This window comes from Macrosteles quadrilineatus, unplaced genomic scaffold (assembly GCF_028750875.1).
Source record: "Macrosteles quadrilineatus isolate MER2022 unplaced genomic scaffold, UCM_ALF_1.0 Scaffold_5__1_contigs__length_97177068, whole genome shotgun sequence".
NCBI lineage: Eukaryota > Metazoa > Arthropoda > Insecta > Hemiptera > Cicadellidae > Macrosteles > Macrosteles quadrilineatus.
In genome coordinates, this window is record NW_026542598.1 from 4,858,367 (window position 1) to 4,876,419 (window position 18,053).

The window sequence follows — 18,053 nt, forward strand, 5'->3', positions numbered from 1 at the left end:
AGAAATTTGGACTGCCGCCATTTCGTAACGGATGAACCTTTTGATACCCGGTTTCTGGCAATGAACTCCACTTGACCATACCTTTAAAATGATGTGCATATCAACCTAAGATTACATTAAAGATAATGTACCTCATGGGCCGTCCCCTGGTGAAGGTAAAAAAATGGTAATGCTTTCAAAAAGTAGTTTTCATACTGTACATATAAGCTAATGTGAAAGGTTTGAATTTTCTAACGGATTTAGTTAAAAAGATATTAAGCCGTTTCCAGACTTTTTTGTCACCCTGTATATATGTGTTCAATAGCGCAAAAATCATCCGATTTTGATGAAATTTGGTACAAACGTGTAAACCTGCATTTATTCAAACGAGTTTGCGAACCAGCATGGTAGGACTATGGGAACATGGGTTAATTGGGCAAAAATTGGTTTTTACCATTTTTGACCCTAAAAAATTAAAATTTAGCACTTTATTTCCAAACCATTTTGTAGAGCTTAAAAAAACTAGTATGTTGAAGCGTACTTATGCGCCTAATAGTTACGGAGAAAATTCAGAAAAACTTAACATTTAAAATTCCGGTAATTCTAAGCAATTACTTGGTCAACCCCAATTTTTTTCATACTTTACTACGGTCATCAGGATGTTCTTAGAAAACAAGAAACATATCATTTTAGCCCCGCAAGGTTAAGTTAGGTTAGGTTAGGTTAGGTTAAGTTAGGTTATGAATTAACCTAACCTTACCTAACCTAACCTAACCAAACAAACGGTACTGTCGCAACTGGCTTTAGAGGTGTATGTGAAACTAAAAAAAAAACATAATTCAGCCCCGGAAAGTTAATATAAAACATAAAAAAGGATTATCGGAGGAACCACTAGCCATAGCCATAACGGTACTGTCACAACTGGCCTTCCACGCGTCTCCCGCAAGCCACTGTTATTGCTTGGAATTTGAAAGTTCTTATCACTCTGCAACCTGTACGATGGCCTTGCGGGGCTTAAATTATATGTTTCTTGTTTTATAAGAACATCCTGATGACCGTAGTAAAGTATGAAAAAAATTGGGGTTGACCAAGTAATTGCTCAGAATTACCAAAATTCCCATGTTATTCGTAAGGAGAATAATTAGACTGTTGTAGTTTGCTTGTTTATGATCATATTTTGATCAAATTTGGAAAATGAATAAATTTCATACTAAACTATTAACATTTTACAATAAAAACACCTTTTCACCCTCCCTGTTGCAGCAAACCTAAGTAGGCATACTCGTTAAACTAATGTTATATAAATAGGGAATAAATGTGATATTTTTGGAGACATTTTAGTGTAAATCCAATCAGGCAAATGGAAATTCGCTTAGTCTGCAGGTTTGCTGCGGCGGGGGTATTTACATACATAAAGAAGCAAGTTAAAAAAAAACACCTTATATAAGTTAATCAATGAAGAATTACACTGATATTACCACTGAATAAATATTTTGTGTACAGCTATAAGGAACACATTGACTGAAGTACATTGTGTGTTTCAAATAACAGCAATATCATTGTTCCAATGAGGAGAAACTACATCGCACTTACTTGTTTATCTTATCACAAAGCATCCATATTTTCCACACATAATACCACACTGTTGTTTATTATCTTTACCTACCCTTAACATTCACAGTTATAAACCTGAGTCTTGAAATTGTAATAGGGTTTCGGTTTGTATTAATGACTTCAAAGAACTTTACAAAGTTTGTTGAGAGGGGTTTGAAAATATTGTGTGACCATTTCAGCTACCTAAAAACCGCAAGCCTGATAAAAAGACAACTTAACCCATCCAAGTGTAGTTTTACTGATTAAGTTTAAGGGAATGAGTTTAATTTTGAACAAGAGGTAAAGTGTTTTGTGTGGGATATTGCTTTTGTTAACGTTACAGAAACAGTTATTTACCACCATTTTGTTTCTATAAAAGCTCAGAAATTGAAATTTTCATATAATATTTTCAAAACCAACTTTATAATTATTTAAATAAAGTTTCAAAGCTTTCCATTCATATTTAGGCTTGTTTTGTTATATAATATCAAACATCTAAACTTCTTTGTGGGACACCCATATGTAGGTCTACCAATACTGTGTCGTTGATGAAAAATCTTGTTCATTTTTACATCTGCTACAAATTCAAGATCATTTTTCAATTTTTCTGGATCGTCTATGTTAGACTTGCATGTTTAATCTATGGTAATACTGTAATGGCTAATAAACAATTTTGTTTTCAGATTTAAGGACTTTTCAAGCTGCACAAGACACAAACCACTCTCAGGATGGCCAGTGTAGTTAGATATGTGGTGGACACATACACGGACATAATGGAGAACAAGAGTGGTAAGTCAAATTTTTAAAACTATAAACTCTTAGTTCTACCGATAAAGTAATAAACAAGTTTTTACCATATAGTTTTCCAGTATCTTTGGTAGAGCCTGGAAAGAACCATCATATTTTTTTAAGCTATCACAGTTTTCTCAAATGTGATTTCTTTTCTTATAATATCACATACCATTTTTGCTCATTCGATCGACACAAAATTTTGCTTTTGACATTGACTGAAGATAAAGATATGTGCATCCATCAGTTTGCATTACATACACAATGTGGGGATACTATCGGCGTTTAAAAAATAATCAGAACCATTACGCTGGATTGTATCCCCAAAACTGGATTTTCAGACCATGTGCGGGTTTAAAACGAAATGTGGGATGAAACAGAATTTTCGACTCTGAGGATTGATTTTCTTTTTTACAACGCTTTCCAGATAAAAACTAACCCCAATTGAGTAAATTATTCTAGTACACTATCCTAACAAGGTTTAAAAGAGCTATTTGTACATGATGCATCTTAAATGTCACTTGGGGTGAAACTAAAAATTCATGTAGGATAAAACCTGATTTTCTCAACTCGTAAGCGGGATTTTGGTGTTGGTCGTGTGGAGACACTGTCAATAAGGTCTTTACTGCACAGTCAACGTAGAATCAAATACAGACCGGTTACATCGTGTCTGCTTTTTTTGTCTGAACGCCGGTGAGACATCCCACAAACACTATCAGTTATTGGGAACATTAAACCTTTGATTGAAGATAGAACTAGATATTCTACTCCCCAGTTAAAGTTATCGCCAGTTTTATATTGAAAATTGACTTTTTGAATCAAGCTTCAGAGTATGCTGATGTCAATCAGTGATTTCTGTTGATTACCACAGCTTGTCCATCTGGATGGGATATTGTTAATTTTCCTAGCAAAGAGGTTGTAATGTTATTTCCTCACCGTTTGTTTCCATTTCAGATCCGCGGGTGAAGGATTGGCCGCTGATGAGTGGTCCGTTACCCACAGTGCTCATCTGCCTCTCATACGCTTTCATCGTCAAAGTACTGGGACCCAAACTGATGGACAAGAGGAAACCGTTCCAGTTACGGAAAACACTGATAGTCTACAACCTTCTACAGGTCATCCTCAGCGCCTGGCTGTTCTATGAGGTATGTTACAATAGTTTGTTACAATAGTGGTATGTTATTTTACAATAACAATAGGTTTACAATAGTAGAATGAGGGAAAGTTTGATACATCTCAATGAAATGGATTGATCAGATCAAACTACTACAATGATAGTCTTGGGGAAAGATGAACAATGAACAGATGTTCAGTAGAAATTTGCGAATCCAGCTTGGGGACTTGGTCTCTGGCAGTGATGGATTACTAAAAATGCTGGATTACTTACTAGTCTTACATTATAGTCGAGTGTGTGTGAGTGTTTGTTTGTGTGTGTGCGTGTCTAACTAGTTGCCTAAGTGAATGCTATGTGATATGATTGATTATTTACACACTGAAGAGTTTAATATTTATAAGCATTTAACAACAACACTTTGTTTTTATACTAAGTTGTAATATATATCGTCTTTTCTTTGTTTTTCCTATAACCGTCTTTGTATTTCCTATGACATAACATGATGTATTTTGTTTAGTCTATCATGGCTGGCTGGTTCACTACATACAGCTTCCGTTGCCAGCCTGTGGATTACTCCAACTCTCCAAAAGCACTAAGGGTGAGTAACAAACAAACATAGTAACCCTAGTTTATCAACCTTTAAAATATCAAAACTAATTCATTATTAAGTTTACTTTTGTGGGGGGGGGGGGGGGGTAAACATTAAGATCCTTTACTATACAGAAATTGTTTGGGAAACCATCTTAAACTTATAGTCCTGTTTCTGAATGTTTTAACATGGAACTCAATCATAATTAATAGTCGAGGAAATGACAAATCAAAAGGTCAATTTCTAATTAAGATGAAACATCAAAGAAACAAATGTGATGAAATATTCAGAATGTTGAAAGGAATTAAATATGTGTATTTACATTTTGAAGAACTTCTTTCTATTGAGGTTTCTATTGAGATGTTGTAAATTTGCAAGATTCTTGAAATTCAAGGAGTTTCTTATTTATAAAGGTTTTTGTCCCTATCCATATTTTATTTTGAACATCTGATTTTTTACAGACGGCAGCAGGGTGTTGGTGGTACTTCTTTTCAAAGTTTACTGAGTTTTTTGACACTGTAAGTATTTTAAAATCACATTTTGCAATACTTATGGTTGTTTTAGTTGTTAATAACACGGTTTAGATCATATTGTCCTTAGATTTTAACATAATTATGAAATCTAGACAAAGCAAGTAAAAAACCTTCTTCATTAGGTATGGTGCTTACTGCTCGTCCGTTGACTTTTGATACAGCTAGAGTAGACTTCTCATCCAATTGTGAAATCAAAAGCCTGGTTTTGGTGTGAATGCACTATGTCGTGTCAATGTGTTTCTTTTAAGGGTACATTTTACAGTGTATGCTCTATTGATACAAGAAGAAATCAGGGGTTAAAAACTATAGGGTTTTCTTACTCTCAGTAGAATTATAAATCTTGTGAATACAATGTCTATATGACACATTACTGCCATTATGGTGATACATTACTACCAGAAATATCAATGGCATTTAGTATCCTACTTAATTTATTTGGGCCTTTGAATGATCAAATGTCTGAAACCGAAACCGTTTTAAATTATCAAAAGTAATTGTACTTCAATCTATAATTCACCTATGTATTTTTCCAGTTCTTCTTCGTTCTGCGCAAGAAGAATGAACAAGTGTCTCGGCTGCATGTTATCCACCATGGGGTCATGCCTCTTAGCACCTGGTTTGGAGTCAAATTCTCACCCGGTAAGTATATCAATGTACATCATTATAAATAATTTTAGAGCTAACGATTTTATCTCACTAATTAACTCATAATAACATCCTAAGGGGGAAAAATACTTACACCGACCATGAATTTGTTTTAGAACAAAAATTTAGAAGAATCTGGAAACAATGTGATGAAGGAAACACTATAATTTATTAATAAAAAATGTTAAAAGAAACCAAATTATCAGGCAGGCGTATGAAAAACTTTTGTTGGACTTGATCATGGTAACAGGTAGCTGTAAAATGGTTTCAGGTGCAAATCACAAACAATCCACTCATTCTGTCAACGTACGTTTGCTGTTCGATCAACATTCACTTTAGGTGGAACCCTTCTTTCAAGCTCTCCCATAGCATCACAGTTTTCATACCAAACAGCACTAACAGTTGTAAACCAAATGCTCTAGGTTAGTGGTTCTTAGCTTGTCTACTAGGTTTGCTATGGAAATCAGTTATTAATATAAGTTTCACTACTGGTCCAATATGTTCTCATTTGAGGCTTAAAAGGTCCAACAATGAGTTCTGGTGTAAACACTATTTCTATTTGCAGGTGGTCACAGCACATTCTTTGGAATGTTGAACACGTTTGTCCACATCGTCATGTACTCCTACTACCTGCTGGCTGCCTTCGGACCTCAGATGCAGAAGTACCTGTGGTGGAAGAAGTATCTCACAGCACTGCAAATGGTAACAATCAAACTATTTACATATAGAAACCAAGTATCAACAAGTATCAAATCACGACAGTTATGTTAAGATTTTGTTATGTTTGTTATTGTTAGTAGCCTTTGGTTCGACACTGGTCCCAGCTGCCTTTGATCATTATATGGTCCTGGCTAAAAAAAAAACAAAAACAAACGGATTATCTAGTCAGTAACAAAGCTTTACATCTCACACATCTTTTGGGAGAATAATATTGGCTTCCTCACTGCATTCAATTTTTGGTTTGATTCTTATCTTCTCAAAATATGCAATTACCATGTGATTGAAGTGAAATTCTATAATGAATAGTTCCCAAGTTTTGCTCAGCGGTTTGTGCTGTGTGTTTCAGGTTCAGTTTGTTCTTGTGATGGTCCATGCGTTCCAGCTGTTGTTCATTGACTGCAACTACCCGAAGGCCTTTGCCTGGTGGATCGGACTGCACGCCATCATGTTCTACTTCCTCTTCGCTGACTTCTACAAACAGGCCTACGCTAAGAGAGACGCTAAGGTAATGTGATTTGGTTGTTTGATTTTTGAAGCATTATAAAAGTCAGTTTTCAAGGGTGAAATTTTTGGAATTTAGCACTTTAAATAAATTTTAGTAAATTATTATAGTTATAAGGAAAGGTTTTGGTTATGTTCTTGATGGTTGATTTGGAGCTTAAGGGGTTAAATGGAGTTCAATTAAATTATTTTTGAAAAAAGCTAATGTATTCAACAAAATTTATTAGAAAAATAGTTAAAACATTTTAAGAATAGACTGATATCCTTATCATACCAACTGTATAATGTAATTTTGCTCATCATCCTTTGTAATTGCAAAAAAACTCAAAAGCTACGAATTTAAGTTTACCTAACATGATTAATCTGTCTACAGGCTAGGGCGGCTTTAGCTAAGAAGAACGAAGATGCCATGCTGAATGGTAAAAGTAACTCAAACGGTTACACCAATGGGTCAGTCAAAGGACATACAAATGGATACGCAAACGGAATCTCTAATGGTTTCTCCAACGGAACAGCAAACGGCAAAACTCTGTCAAATGGAGTCAACGGAGTTTACAGTGAACCGGAGAAAGGGATGGAGTCGAGTTACACGACTCAAGACTCTTTGAGAACAAGAGCTTTCATCAACAAAGACCAGTCGAAAACCTCGTAGTGACATAAGTGTACAAACATTCTAGCCTCTCTTAGCCTATAATTATTTATTTGAGACATACAATTTTGTTGACTCGTATGATCTTAAGAGGAGTCTGAAGGAGTCAAGATGTATAGCTTGTGTTGAAGAATTAGTGGTTGAAAGGTAGAAGTCTTTCATGAGATTACAGTAGAACTCCAATTATCTGAACTCAAAACTATACAAATCTCTTACAGAAAGGATTTCTTAGAGCCACAGTAATAAGAATAGCTATTAAAGATGATCAAACATAATCATTGGCTCCCTCGGTCACAGAAAAATCTTCATCTTTTTTACATGATGGGGGCAAAATCTTGTATATCTCCTGTGGTCTTGTAGACGTAATGTTATTCACTTCTAGTCACGGAAAATCATAATCCTCCTCCGTGATTGCTGGAAAGTTGAATGTTTTGATCGACAAACTTTTGCAGACGAGTTTTACGATCATGATAGTTAAATCCAATTTTCTACCTATTTTTACTTTGCCAATTTTCTGTAATACACCCAGAGTTTCGGTAAAAAACCAATCATCCGAATTTTTGACTATCCGAATGTGGTACAGTACCAATTGATTTGGATCGTTTGAGCTCTACTGTATATGGAAGACAAGATCATACTTAGTACAAAGTGCCATTTGTTTATTAGAATTAAAAATGATTTTGTAGTTCACATACTGAATTTTGCAGTGTTCTATTGTGTTATGACCACTTTAAAGGGTTTTACACCCCCAGGGGGATTATGATGGTTATGTTTTAACCTAATACACAAGTTATATTTGCTCAAAAAAAAACATGAATAACCTGTTGAATTTTATTTATATTTTTTGTGCATGGAAAATGCATCTTTTCCCTGTTAGCAAGAAAATCAAAACATTTAATCATTGGTATTTGCTAGACAATTTTTGTAAGAAGGGATGGTCTAAAAATGAAAGAAATGTGATTGTTTAAATGGCTTCACATATGTATATAGTTTGTATGATACTTTATTTAGTATTTTATTTGGAGAAAAATACAAATCTTATTTTTCTGTTACGATATATTTACCTCTTGAAAGCATTGCAAGAATAATTAATTAACTTTTGTACATTCTATACATATTTACTTTAGATTGTAGGGTTTTGTAAATTATTTACTTAAGTTTGCAGTACTGGTTGTAAGTAAGACTAAAAAAATAAGATTTTCTTACGACCTAAATAGTTTATCTAAGTCATAATTAATTTTTAATGTTATATCTGTTGCGTAGTAAATCGTATTTAGTGTGATGAAACTGTGCCTTTGTCAAGGCATACAAACTGATTCTGAAAATTATTTATCAGATTAATTATCTATTAGATTAATGATATTTTTTATTGTTACAAATTTTAATAATGTACTTTCCAAAGTTCCACGTTTTCTTATACTACTTAGGTATATTGAGTTAATACAGATAAGAAAGGGGTTTTTGTTATAAAATTAATGTCAATGCCTTGTGTATTATGTACACTTAGGATCATTCAAATGTTATACATTTCCTGTATGATGTTATTCGTTTTTTAAATAAACAACTGCAAACAATATCGTTTTTTAAAGATGAAGTTTTTCTAACAAATTCCCAGTTTGATTTTTACTTATATAGTGGTACTGTTAAGTTAAAACTGGCACAATTTTTAAGCGACTGAATGTAAAAATCATATACCCGCAAAGTTTTTTAGCTCTGCAAAACGGTTTAGAAAGAAATTGCAAAATTTAATGCTTTCAGGGTCAAAAGTCGGAAACCCCATTTTTACAATATAACACCCCCAAAACAAAAAAGTAAATCGGACCAGGGTCTACCATGAGACCTACGGTAATAGCTTATTCCCTGTTTGGGGATTCACTAAAAGGTTACTTGATTGAAAGCCGAAGCTTGATTCCTACCAACTTTTATTTTATTGGGACGTAGCTCACAAAAAAAAAAATAGTAGTAGTAACTAAATATTTTAAATGTGAGCAGATAAGATTATCTTGCCCCCTTATGGGACAGGGGGCTATTTCCCTTACATGGGCAGGTCAAGGTATTTTTCATCACTCTGTTCAGAAAGCAGCTACATTATTTTTGATAACAGCCTATTACACTGACTTCAAGGAAAGTAATTGTTTTCCCAAGCTCTAATTTAGAGTACGGGAAAAACCATCAGCTGATTTTTCCCTTGCTCAATTCTCCATTTGATCATTACATGAGCTAGTATTTGCTTACTATTTATTTTTATAGTTGAAATCAGCTGTTTTTACTGTTTAAAAATCTACGGGTGCGGTTGTTTAAGTAAGGGCTATTTTTGTATATTGCTCTATAGTTCATATGTAAGCCACTACGCTCCTCGCCGCTTACTGGCATAATTTTTGAACAGAATGACACCATTTGCAGCTCCATGCACCACTTTAGCTTACGTGTGTGCTTTGCTGTGTTTTTTTATTGAACCTCCCGCCTTGTGAGAGGTAAGTTCAGTGATACGTTTTTGACCACAAGAAACATGTCCAATGCTGACATTTATCGCGAGATGACTGAAGTGCTTAGGTTTATGACCCTGATGATACGGGGAAAAGTGCAGAAATGGGCTCGGGAGTTTAAAAATGGCCCTGTAAAGGTTCATTTTGAAAGGAATTATGTTTCTGGGGAGTACTTAGACATCTCATAGAAGACCACAAAGCAAATGGTTTTTACGGCCATTTTTACACTCTACTGTTTCCACGCTTTACCCTCACTCATTGCATTTGGGATATAACCATCAGTCATCTGGTGATGAATGTAGGTATCAGCGTATCAGATATTATGTTTCTTGTAATCAAATATCACTGAACTTATCTCTCAAGTGGCAGGAGGTTCAATAATTTGGGCCCTTAATTAAAAAAACTAACCTCGTAAATGTAAACATGTCATTCTGGACATGTGTATTTTAGGTTGTAATGAATAGTATCGTCCAAACTTGTACCAAATGTTGGTTGACCAGTACTTGATCCAATTATTCCCGTCCTCGGCTTCGTCTTATATGTGAAACCCACTCACACATTTCAAACTTCTCTACTTTGCCGTTTACGTGAGATTTGATTTGGTGTTCCTGTGTTTGACTTAGCCTTACTCATAAAACTTGAACACACACAGGAAAATACCACTTTCAGTACTTTTACTGTAATATACCTTCATCCTGCCTTTGTTTATCCTTGTTACTTTCCTTTCTTCCTCAAAAATTGTTTTAAGTTTTTAAAAAACTAAGTCACTTATCTTTCAGAGACAATGTAAATGGTGTAATACGTGTTAAATATAATCTTTGCTGACTGTAGAAAACACCAGTTGTTGATACACTAGTCTTGAAATTGTCTTGATATTTTAAAATACACTGATTTAAAAATGCCATAGGTTTTAAAGAACTTCATAGTGGCAATATTTTGTGAATTTAGCTGATTAGATGGACGAATTTGTTCGTACAAAGTATTTATTGGCCAAACTGTGAATAAAAGTTAATTGCTGATTACAATTCACTGTCACTTATAAAAGCATGACATTTGTTTGGATACAAAATTGTACTAAGGCCAAAGGCCTAAACTACTTCCATTATCCTAGGGACTTTTTCAGTTCCTAGTTTTTGGTTTAAAACCAAGGAATAATTTAGAATATAGGACACCAAAATTAATTTCCCCATCTCAGAATCAGTCCCCCCTCAATATTTCTTTCTCAAGAACCCAATAGGTGTGTGCAATGGACTAAATTATTATAAGAGTTACGAAACATCCTGTGTACAGGCGAAATTCTTGTCATCTAGCAGGATTGTTAGCCTTACGTCCTAATCGAAATCTTTGAATCTTAACATAATCCTTACCATTTAAGCATTTTGGTTAATATACAGAATACAGATTATTGTGTCAACCGCTTCAAAATATGCCAGACACAAATGCTGAGAGTGCTAATATTTGAGAAATGTGGAGGATTGCAATTTTAACCCCGCTAAATATAGAAATACTTCCCTAACTGTTCTTTAACCACTTCTGCAGTGCTTAGTGTTCAACCTTACCTGCTTATCCGGTAATTTATTAATTTATTACCCGGTAAAAAATTGTCCCCTGAGGAAATATCCAACGATCCCCAAACCAAAACCAAAAGGGGGGCCCTGGACGTGCTAAGACGAGTATTGAATTATAACATTAAGCATTGCACCTAATTTTAAATGCCTTTCCACCCACAAGGCTTAACTAACATTTGTTTACATCCCAAGTAAAAAAGTCATACCTAAATACTCTGTGAATTGTAGGTTCATAGGTAATTTCAATACAAATTTATACTATACAAACATCATTTTAATAAATAGTGTTTAGTAAAAAACAAATCGTTGAAGAACATTAGACAATTTGTACACTTGGTTGTAAAGTAACACTTTCGCTTGAAACTATTTCGTAAGGCAATAACTTAACAAATTAAACTGTCCTCCAATATAAATGTTTTGGATGAAATAGCTGAATGAATTTTTGTATTACTTGAATTTATTGACGGTTTGTGCTTCAGTTTAGTTTCCCAAATGATTTCTAAAACAAAAGTAATAATTCAACATTTTATAAAGCTAAAAGTAAGGTAGTTAAATTTTTTGTTAGAAAAGTTTAAACTTTACAGACAAACTTTAAACGATAAAAAACCTCGAATAACTATGTTGTAACACTATGGATAAAACCCATAGTGGTAAAACATGTTTACACCAAATCAACCAAAAAGCACAAAATGCCATTCACATACGAAAAATGATAGTGGAGTATCACTGATTTGATCTTGGACCTCACGAGTCAACGGGTAACTTAGCTGATTCCACTTATAAGCGTAAAGCGTCAGTACATTCATATCTTACTCTAACCCACATAGAAAGCTCGACCACTCCAACTCGGCTAACACTTATGACATACGACATACGGTACGCTATACACACAGTATTTACATAGACATCATACTGGATAACCTTCCAGGCTCCCTAACAAGTATGTTAAAACTCTTTAGAATACATTACGTAACGTTATTCATTTAATGAAAATAAGATAATTAGACTAAAACTTCAAATAGTTTCAGTTATGTAGGTCATAGTTGAGTGGATAACTAATGGTTTTAGATAATGGGTTTCTGTGAATATCGTGAAATTTAAACCTAGCCAATACATTTTTATATTTCTCTAACACATTTTTATTGACTAAGTATTTTTTAAATAGTTAAAGCTATATGTAGCTGAAGAAATAATAATGTGGAAAACACTTAAAGTAAACTTAATGGGTAACATAATCAGTGGATATCACCAATAAAAACAGTGACTATTTCTGATTTTGTTTGCAAGGACTTTTAGTTTAATTCAAATTCTATATATCCGAAATAATATGGTTGCTACCGAATGTAAATAGATTACACAAGTATTTGCGATAGTTTGAATCGGTTCTTCAAGAACATGTCAATATTAAAATCCATGAATCCTATATCTATAGGTTTTTTACTAATGACTAAGTTTTTTATAAATGTACATTTATAATAACCTAAAAATATACAATACAGATTGAATGGTATCATTCAGTGTGAGGAGCCATTATTTAACATGTTTTTGAATGTAGTTGGACTTTATAAAGAATATCTTTTTGTTATTAAATCTGCAATGAAACAAAATATTTTTTGTAACATTTTATTTCAAACAGAATGCCTAAACATAAATCATGGACAATTCTGACTAATGAAATTTGTCAGAAGCGTTCAGCACTTAGAAATTCTCAGTGTCTGGTAATGTAAGTTAAGTTTGATAAAATTTAAAATTACAGTGATATTAAGAGATATTAAGCTTAACTGTAACTTAAATTTATCAAATCGAAAATAATTATTATTGAAGTTTGGTGACTTTACCACAAATACATTTGAAACAAGATATTGTGTCATGATTATTTTAGTCAAGAATTCAAATAAAGTGGCAATCATAAAAACTTCTATTATTTCAAATAAATCAAACTTTTTTGACTCCTCAATTCACATTCCCAGACAAATTAAGTAAGTGATGACTCGATAAACACTTAAAAGAATGAAAATATACATATAAACAACAAGCAAGACCGTAAAAACATTTGTGAACCAAATGTTATTGGCGGTCTTAAACTAACACATTTTGTAAAAATACAAAAATGGCATGAACATCTTTGATGTATAACAACAGTAGGAGCGGGAGCTCCGGTGCTACTTGACTTTTCTACTCTCTTCGTCCTGATTGGCCGGCGCGTGACTCGACATGTAGCCGTTGTTGATCCCGTTGGAGTAGCAGCTAGAGTAGAGAGCCGAGTAGTCGTTGGTGTATGCTGTTTTGCCATTGGCTACCTTCTCCTCTTTGTCTTTCAGTACAGGCTGCACAAACAAAACAATTAGTGATCATGACGAGTTGATTTTTATGAATTAATTACTAAAAAAAAAAGAACGAGTTTGCAGTACCTTTATACAGTATACAAAGGTCAGCACAACTTAGTAGATTGGCTATAAGTATCGAGGGACCAAAAAATGCTTGGTGGGGTTTTATTTCTTTTACCAATTTTCTTTTTTTACCTGAAAAGCTCCTGTCTAAAACTTTTAGTAAAATTATTCTCCTTTTGGGATAAATCTAACAAAGAAACCCACAAATAAACAGACATTGTCTGTAATAAATAAAGCATAGGATTGTATGCCCTAAATAAAACAATCTGTTAGCAATAAAGCTGTTTATACTCTTAATGAAATGTTGGTTATGTCACCTATCTCCATCTCCTTCCATCAGATTTTTTTTCAAGACACTTATTTTTATTGCAGTACGGTAACATTGCTTTTGCTTAAATTATACATGATTCATTACTGGTCCCAATATAATAATAGATAAATAAGGAAACCAAAATAAAATTAGGAACAATGAATCCATAGTAGTGATGTCAAGGGTTTAGGTTTGAGTGCTGCTACTAATATTTCTCAATAAAAGTACAGTTATTATAATACTAATTTGGTAAACTTGCTTTGGTTTACAAAAATGCCCGAAATCCATTTCGAGCGGCAAAATGCAAAGTCTAAAAAGACTAACCACCTCTTTAAAAATGAAACTAAATTTAACTCACCATACAAGCTCCATCGTTCTTGGGTGGCCTCTTGCCGTTTGAGTAGCGAGTCTTGTAAAAGTCAGAGAAGAGGAAGAGGAACATGACACCATGGAGTCCGATCCACACCATGAAACTCTTGGGGTAGTTGCAGTCAGTGAACAACAGTTGGAACTGATGTGCGAAGATCATCACAAACTGTACCTGAGGTCAGAACAACAATGTTGAATGTGGGGAATTTACAACACTAAATGCCAAGTTATGGGTGTATTTCAGCCTGAATATGAAAAAACCTGATCGAAATGCCTTGTGTGGCATTGTTACTGATAATCTATTTCAAAACATAGCTTAGCATTGTACGATTTTGGACAGCTCAATGTGACCAAACACCTGTGGTAGCCTATACATAATCTAAATCATTTGGAATGGCTAGTATAGTAAGTGACTAGTACAAAATTTTGATTTAAATCAAAATATTTAAAGAAATATGATTTGGTCCTTTTCCGTTAATTCACTAACACTTTTTTTATTGCAATTCCGATAATTCACTACAAGAATTTTTTCATAATCAGCAAGTTTGGTTGGTTAGGTTAGTTTAGAATACATAGTTTCATTTATAATTGATATATTCATAGACTAGGCTAACTGTTAACAATACCGAAATCGCAATAAACAAAGTAGTGGTAGTGAATTAACAGAAAAAACCCATGACTTTTGTTACTAAAAAATTATAAAAAATATTTTACTTACCATTTTTAGTCTTAAAAAATCCCTACCGATACCTTGTTTTGTATGGATCAAAATTTGTATAAGCTTGTAGAGAAAAATTATTACAAATTCACTGGCAAATTATTAAAATTTTAAGGCATATTACACAAAATATTTATGGAAAGGAAGGTCTTTTCCACAAATCCCAAGAGATGCTGGTTTACTCCCCCTCCCCTTGAAAAGGTTTCCAATGAATTCCCTAGCCTGGGACATTTTAGTGTCTTACCATCTGCATGGATGTGAGGTACTTCTTCCACCAGATGTATTTCTGGTACTGTGGTCCCATGGCGGCCACCATGTAGTAGAAGTACATGATTATGTGGACAAAGGTGTTGAGTAGGGCGAAGAAGGTGCTGTGACCACCTGCACAGAGGATGCAAATCGGAGATGAATCAAAAGTAGAATACATTTAAATCTTTTAACATACACAATAGCTTTGAAACTTCAATAATTACTGCTATGGAGGTTAAAGTAACGGAGTATTGCATGTTTCAGTGGAAAACCCGAGTCCAGCAAGAACACACAATCTATGGTTAGCTTTATACGAAGAACAAATGAGTATAGAATAGTGTGTGGATAGCATTGTGTAGCTTTGTTACTGATTAAGATGCTTTCTTAGTAAGGACCACCAGATAAAAGAGAGCTGGGTCTATTTTTGAAACATCAAAAAACCGATAGATTTTTTCAAGATCAAACTCAACTTTTTGATTACCAGAAATCACTCTGCTACCCATAACTCTTATTCTTACTTTTGGAATCGCCGATGAGATATTTATGGTAATATAATAACACATTTAATCAATTACATAAGTTGGATCTAGTTCAAGATTTTCTTCACTAACAGTATAAGTTTTAAACCAACATAATCTACATGATCCGAGTAGAAAATAGTAGAACTGTTTACATAATCTGTATCAGGTGACAAACCTTTTTGTCATGGAATGGCAGTCAGTGTCAAGGATACATTGTAAAATTGACATTACAAACAAGATAAATGAATTGTGATGACAAGAATGACAAGGTAAAGTGAAAGAATCTGATCAGTGGATAATCATCTATCATTTGCACAAAATCATTACCTACCTTAAGTATCAAAACATCTTGTCAAACTGCACTCAACTAACATGTGTTTCTTTTTATATTGTAGTAATTTAAAATGTGTTTGTTTTTTTAACTGCACTCAATAAACAACACTGATATTAAACTATTAAGATGATTTTTATCAATTTGTTTATGTAAAGTTTTAAGATAAATTTTAACAGCTCCAAAACTGTTAAAATCAAAATTGGAACACTAAAGAATTACTGTATTTATAGTACTGTATTTATTTATCCTTTTGTTCTAATGGTTATACATACAAAAACAAATTTAAAACTGAAAAAAAATGCCCAGTGAACATCAGATTTCCTTGTTAAATCTTTGCTGTTATTCATATTCATAGCCTGTTAGAATCATTTTAGCCTTTGTTATCAATTCCGATAGCATTTATAAATAGATAGAAATGTAGTAGTGCCTAAAAACCAATTTCTATAACCCAAAAAGAACTTTTTTAAATACCTCGATAACTAATACAGATCCATCTGTGTTCTGTTAAAAAAAGTAAAAAAACAAAAAAACATTACAGTATCTAAAAAGATTACAACAGTTCAAATCAAATCAAATCAAAAGTTTTAAGACTCAAACCAGATCCAACATATTGTTATTTTTCGCAAAATCACAGTAACACAACAGTTTTATTTTGGAGGATTTTCAGAGAAAACCAATATCAACCACAGAGAAGTAAGATACAGAGGAAACTTGCTTATTGACTGTCCGCTTTCAGCTCTATATTTTGTTCTGGAAATATAACTTGTGATGAGCAAGGAAGAGCCCGAGCGGCAAGCAGTGTGCCGAAGTTCCTTTCGCACAGGGCACAGGGTCTTCCTCCAACGTGAGCATTGTAGTACAGCAGGGTGGTGTTGGACTTTACCCTAGACACCAGCACTAGTGCTAGACACCATTGAATGTTTCCTCTGTACTTTACTTCTCTGTGAGTCAAGCACACTATCTATACTGTAGACGTTACCTGGAGCAAACTTCATGCCCATCCACACGCTCATAGGCATGCACCCGTGGTGGACCACATGCAGTGTGGACACATGCTCATTCTTCTTGCGCAAAATGAAGAACAACTGCAACAGCGACAAACAAGCTGACAGAAACTCTTCAACAAAGCTCACAACACAAACTGTGTTAGTCTATAAGATTAGTACTCTGCGTGGTTTGTATTTTGTAATTTTCTTTTCGTAGAAGTTTTGTAAGCTTTAGGTATTTTCTCACCTACAAGACAGGATCAGACTCCAGACTCCAAAATTTGTGGAAAATTGTTTTTTACTGTTTGTGAATCTGTAGTGAATTCCTCAAATGACACATATGTTCCTAAAAGTGTGTGGCCATACAGAATGTGATGAGTAAAATTTCAATGAAATTAATGTTTGATATTTCGTTTACAAAGAAATAATGTAAAATTTTGTAACAAAAAAATGTATAATATTTTGCTCTCATCAAAATAATGTGTGAGATTTTCTGAAAACAACATCAATAAGACATATAATATTATTTTTAAACTAGCCAATCTGTTTCAAGTTATAGATTGTATAGTATTATATTTCTAAATGATATTTGAATAACTAAATTACAAGGTAAATAAGAAACTAATGATCCAATTAAAACATTTTCTCATCAACGGGATTTGTTCAGACTAAAGGGAAAGAGGATTTGTATATTTTAAAAAGTTTGTGAGCTGGTGAAAAAGTTTCTGGCTAAACACTACAAACTACTGTAAAATATGTTGATGAAAATATTAATGTGCATGATATAATGGCATACATGTTACTTTTATTATTGCTGTAACTATGGAGTACCAGAACTACACTGTACTTCTAAAGTGTTTTTATAACTATAAGCTTTGTAATAATCTACAGACAAAAGATACCATGAACAGTAAATAGACCAAACATTAAAATGCTATGACATGACAAATAGTATACAGGGTGTTCAAAAAGGGTAGAGACATAATTCACGTAGTGATTCCTTGGGTCAA

The 18,053-nt window shown here is 33.6% G+C and overlaps 2 protein-coding genes across 4 annotated transcripts in view; one reads left to right on the plus strand and one right to left on the minus strand.

Annotated features, from left to right (window-relative positions):
* The window catches only part of LOC128994149 (elongation of very long chain fatty acids protein 7-like), a 48,770-nt gene extending 40,070 nt beyond the window's left edge, over nt 1-8,700 (plus strand). For both annotated transcript variants that reach the window (XM_054418470.1, XM_054418472.1), the window contains 8 exons: nt 2,256-2,361; nt 3,316-3,506; nt 3,993-4,073; nt 4,526-4,582; nt 5,131-5,236; nt 5,808-5,944; nt 6,309-6,467; nt 6,837-8,700. In XM_054418470.1, the coding sequence (XP_054274445.1) occupies nt 2,301-2,361; nt 3,316-3,506; nt 3,993-4,073; nt 4,526-4,582; nt 5,131-5,236; nt 5,808-5,944; nt 6,309-6,467; nt 6,837-7,115 (1,071 nt within the window). In that variant the 5' untranslated portion in view covers nt 2,256-2,300 and the 3' untranslated portion in view covers nt 7,116-8,700. The remainder of the gene's footprint in view (nt 1-2,255; nt 2,362-3,315; nt 3,507-3,992; nt 4,074-4,525; nt 4,583-5,130; nt 5,237-5,807; nt 5,945-6,308; nt 6,468-6,836) is intronic.
* A 2,725-nt stretch (nt 8,701-11,425) lies between these two features.
* LOC128994204 (elongation of very long chain fatty acids protein AAEL008004-like) overlaps nt 11,426-18,053 on the minus strand; it is a 107,236-nt gene continuing 100,608 nt past the window's right edge. For both annotated transcript variants that reach the window (XM_054418584.1, XM_054418583.1), the window contains exons 6-9: nt 17,037-17,142; nt 15,198-15,334; nt 14,225-14,407; nt 11,426-13,493 (exon numbers count right to left, since the gene is read on the minus strand). In XM_054418584.1, coding sequence (XP_054274559.1) covers nt 13,329-13,493; nt 14,225-14,407; nt 15,198-15,334; nt 17,037-17,142 — 591 coding nt within the window. In that variant the 3' untranslated portion in view covers nt 11,426-13,328. The remainder of the gene's footprint in view (nt 13,494-14,224; nt 14,408-15,197; nt 15,335-17,036; nt 17,143-18,053) is intronic.